At 41.0% G+C, this 2,636-nt stretch overlaps 1 protein-coding gene across 2 annotated transcripts in view; it reads right to left on the reverse strand.

The window, feature by feature from the left end:
* Window positions 1-1,689, reverse strand: part of braf (B-Raf proto-oncogene, serine/threonine kinase) — an 80,496-nt gene extending 78,807 nt beyond the window's left edge. The window contains exon 1 of one of the 2 annotated variants that reach the window (XM_007541684.2): window positions 1,370-1,684. In XM_007541684.2, coding sequence (XP_007541746.1) covers window positions 1,370-1,525 — 156 coding nt within the window. In that variant the 5' untranslated portion in view covers window positions 1,526-1,684. Of the gene's footprint in view, window positions 1-1,369 lie in introns of both variants that reach the window. The other variant, XM_016665815.1, reaches the window with a different exon arrangement.
* Between the last annotated feature and the right edge of the window lie 947 nt (window positions 1,690-2,636).

Genomic DNA, 2,636 nt, shown 5'->3' on the forward strand with positions numbered 1-2,636 from the left:
CGGACGGAGATATTAAGTTTTATGAAGAAGGCATTCCAAATATGTGTGTAGAAGGTATTCCAAATATATTCCAAAGAAAATGTGGCTTAGAAAGCTGAAATACCAAGAAACAATAGTATTTGATAGGCTATTGGCTAGGGTTTTATAAAGCAGCCAATTCAGAAGCACCATTCATGTCCCTCGGCACTGACTGGCTGTACCCTGAAGTGCGGAAATGAGGAAGACTGTGGATGTTAGCTTCTGCAATTGTGCCAAGACAGTTTCTACTGTGCGTAATGCATTAATGTATTGAAATATATTAATGCTTTTCAAAATATATTTGATGTTTGAACTATTAAATAGGCACTTATCAGGGGGTTTCAGGTATTCAGTTATTAGTGGGCAGTAGTAGTCACTAACCCCTACCTGAGGTCCCCTCACTTCTAGTTTGAAAACATAATATGGTGAGGGATAGCTGGAGAGTTCTCATTTTTTTAATAAGGAGCTGATTTTATGGCTGTGAGAATTTTGAGTTCCAGTGATTTTGCTGCGTAACATTTTTTTCATTATGCAGGACCAGTGATTTTGGAATTGACTGAGCTTCAGAGCACTCAGACAACTTTAGAGTTTCTCAAAAAAAACTAGGACAGAGCTGGGATAGGGAAATCTAGGATAATGAAGTAGAATGCTATACTTCATAGATTTTATTATGAAATAGGTGTGTATCCATGGTGTACTTCCATGTATCATGGTATTTGTAGTGGAAGTGATGAGCACAAGCCTGGTTAACAGTACATTTCTGTGTCAGCCGGGATAGGAAGGCTAGAGTTGGGCAAAACAATCGTTTTTGGAACGCAGAAGATGCTGCCAATCACAAATACCAGAAGCACGACTTCAGCTCCATCTCCATCATCATTATTAACAACATCATCATCCCCATCATCTGTCCTCCAGGGTGCAAAGCCAGAGTTCATCTGTATTAAATCAAACTTTACTCGCACAATATACGAAGCGCACTAATTGCGTATATATGTTTCAACAACGCTGGTAGGTGCTCGTTTTCTTGGCACCAGACTGGAGAGCTGCAGTGAGTCTGGGAAAGCAAGCAAGCAGCGATGGGAAGAAAGCAGGCCCCAAATAAACATAGGCTCCTTCAAATAAAACCTCCTCTCCTGCTGCATCTTCCTGCTCAAAAAAGCCTGAACGGTACTAAGATGGACCGTCGAAGTTGGGTTCATGGTCCCGCAACCAGCGTTGCATCCCCTTCCGCCGTCTCCCACACCCTCCCCCGGTGTGCGTTCCAGCCGGTGTTTCCTGAACGCTTCCATCCAATTAGCTCCGTTCGGAGCAAGCTAAGTCTCGCTGCCCTCGCCGCCGATGCAGCGCTTACCTCTTCCTCCTGCGGACCTCCGGGAATCCCCGAGGAGCACGAAGAGTCCAAACCTGGGCCCAGCTCCTCCAGGCCGCTCTCCCTTCCCGGCTCCCGCTCCGTGGCGTCTCCGTTGAAGACGGGCGGTGGAGACTCGGCGCTGCTCAACGCCGCCATTTTAAACTGCGAGAAGCTGAGTGGAAAATAATAGAGGAAAAGGCAGGCTGGTGCTGAGGACAGGAGGGGGAGACAGAGACGCAGGACGAGACGACGGGGTTCTCTCCGGTCTGCCTGACCATCGGACAGTCAGTTGAACTGATCTCATACGGTTCATTTCATGACAACTTATTCAAATGATATGATACATTCAAAATAAAGTAATTTAAAAAGTTGAATTAATGGCGACAGCTCAAATGATTAAAAATCATCAAGTCTTTTCAAACTTTTCAGGTTCGACAGACTATAGATGTCTAATATAATTCTGAAAGATCATCTCATCTCCACTGTTAATACAGAGCATCAGACAAATTAAGAATTAGGGAATGAGTAACTTTTACAGATAAAACACAGATGTCCTCTTGTTCTTTTCAAACTTGACACCAGACTATCATTTTATTGGATGTCCAACAGGGGTGAATCATAACTCATTTCATTTGATGTGGAAAAAAGAAGGTTGCATGTCAACTAATTTGGAGCCAAATTCATCAGGTTCATTCCTCAAAAAACATAAAGTTGCTAATGCAAAACACAAATTTTAACTGATTTATTGCCTGTTTTAGGAATATGCATTCATTCATTTTATGTGATGCATGATTTCTTTTTCCATTCTTGAGCAATTTTAGAAATTATTCCTGTAGTTGAGCTGAAAAGTAAACTTGTGAAGTTGCAAAAATGTCAATATTTTTGAGAATACAGGAATACAATATGAAATTCAAGTGTACTTGCAGCAAGTGAATGGTAATTAGCATTATGAATATTACAAAAGATGTGCAATAGAGTACGGTCATTGGAAAAAGTTTACTAAGTGTGCATGCATTCTTGCATAAAAGCAACTACTTAAGAGAACTTAAACTGGGAAAAACAACAGTATAATGTAAACACTTATTGCAATTATTTTGAGCAGTGACGCATTAAAGTCTTACAACTGCTCGGAGGAAAGATCTGCAATGAGCCTAGGATGCAGCAGTCTGTTACTGAAGAAGCTCTCGAGTTCCTTTTAGGATTTCTCTTTTTCTAATAGTCAAAAATGTTTTCTTTCCAAGTGATTATTTTATTTTTAACCAAATAA

The sequence above is a fragment of the Poecilia formosa genome, unplaced genomic scaffold (genome assembly GCF_000485575.1).
Source record: "Poecilia formosa unplaced genomic scaffold, Poecilia_formosa-5.1.2 Scaffold624, whole genome shotgun sequence".
Classification (NCBI taxonomy): Eukaryota; Metazoa; Chordata; class Actinopteri; order Cyprinodontiformes; family Poeciliidae; genus Poecilia; species Poecilia formosa.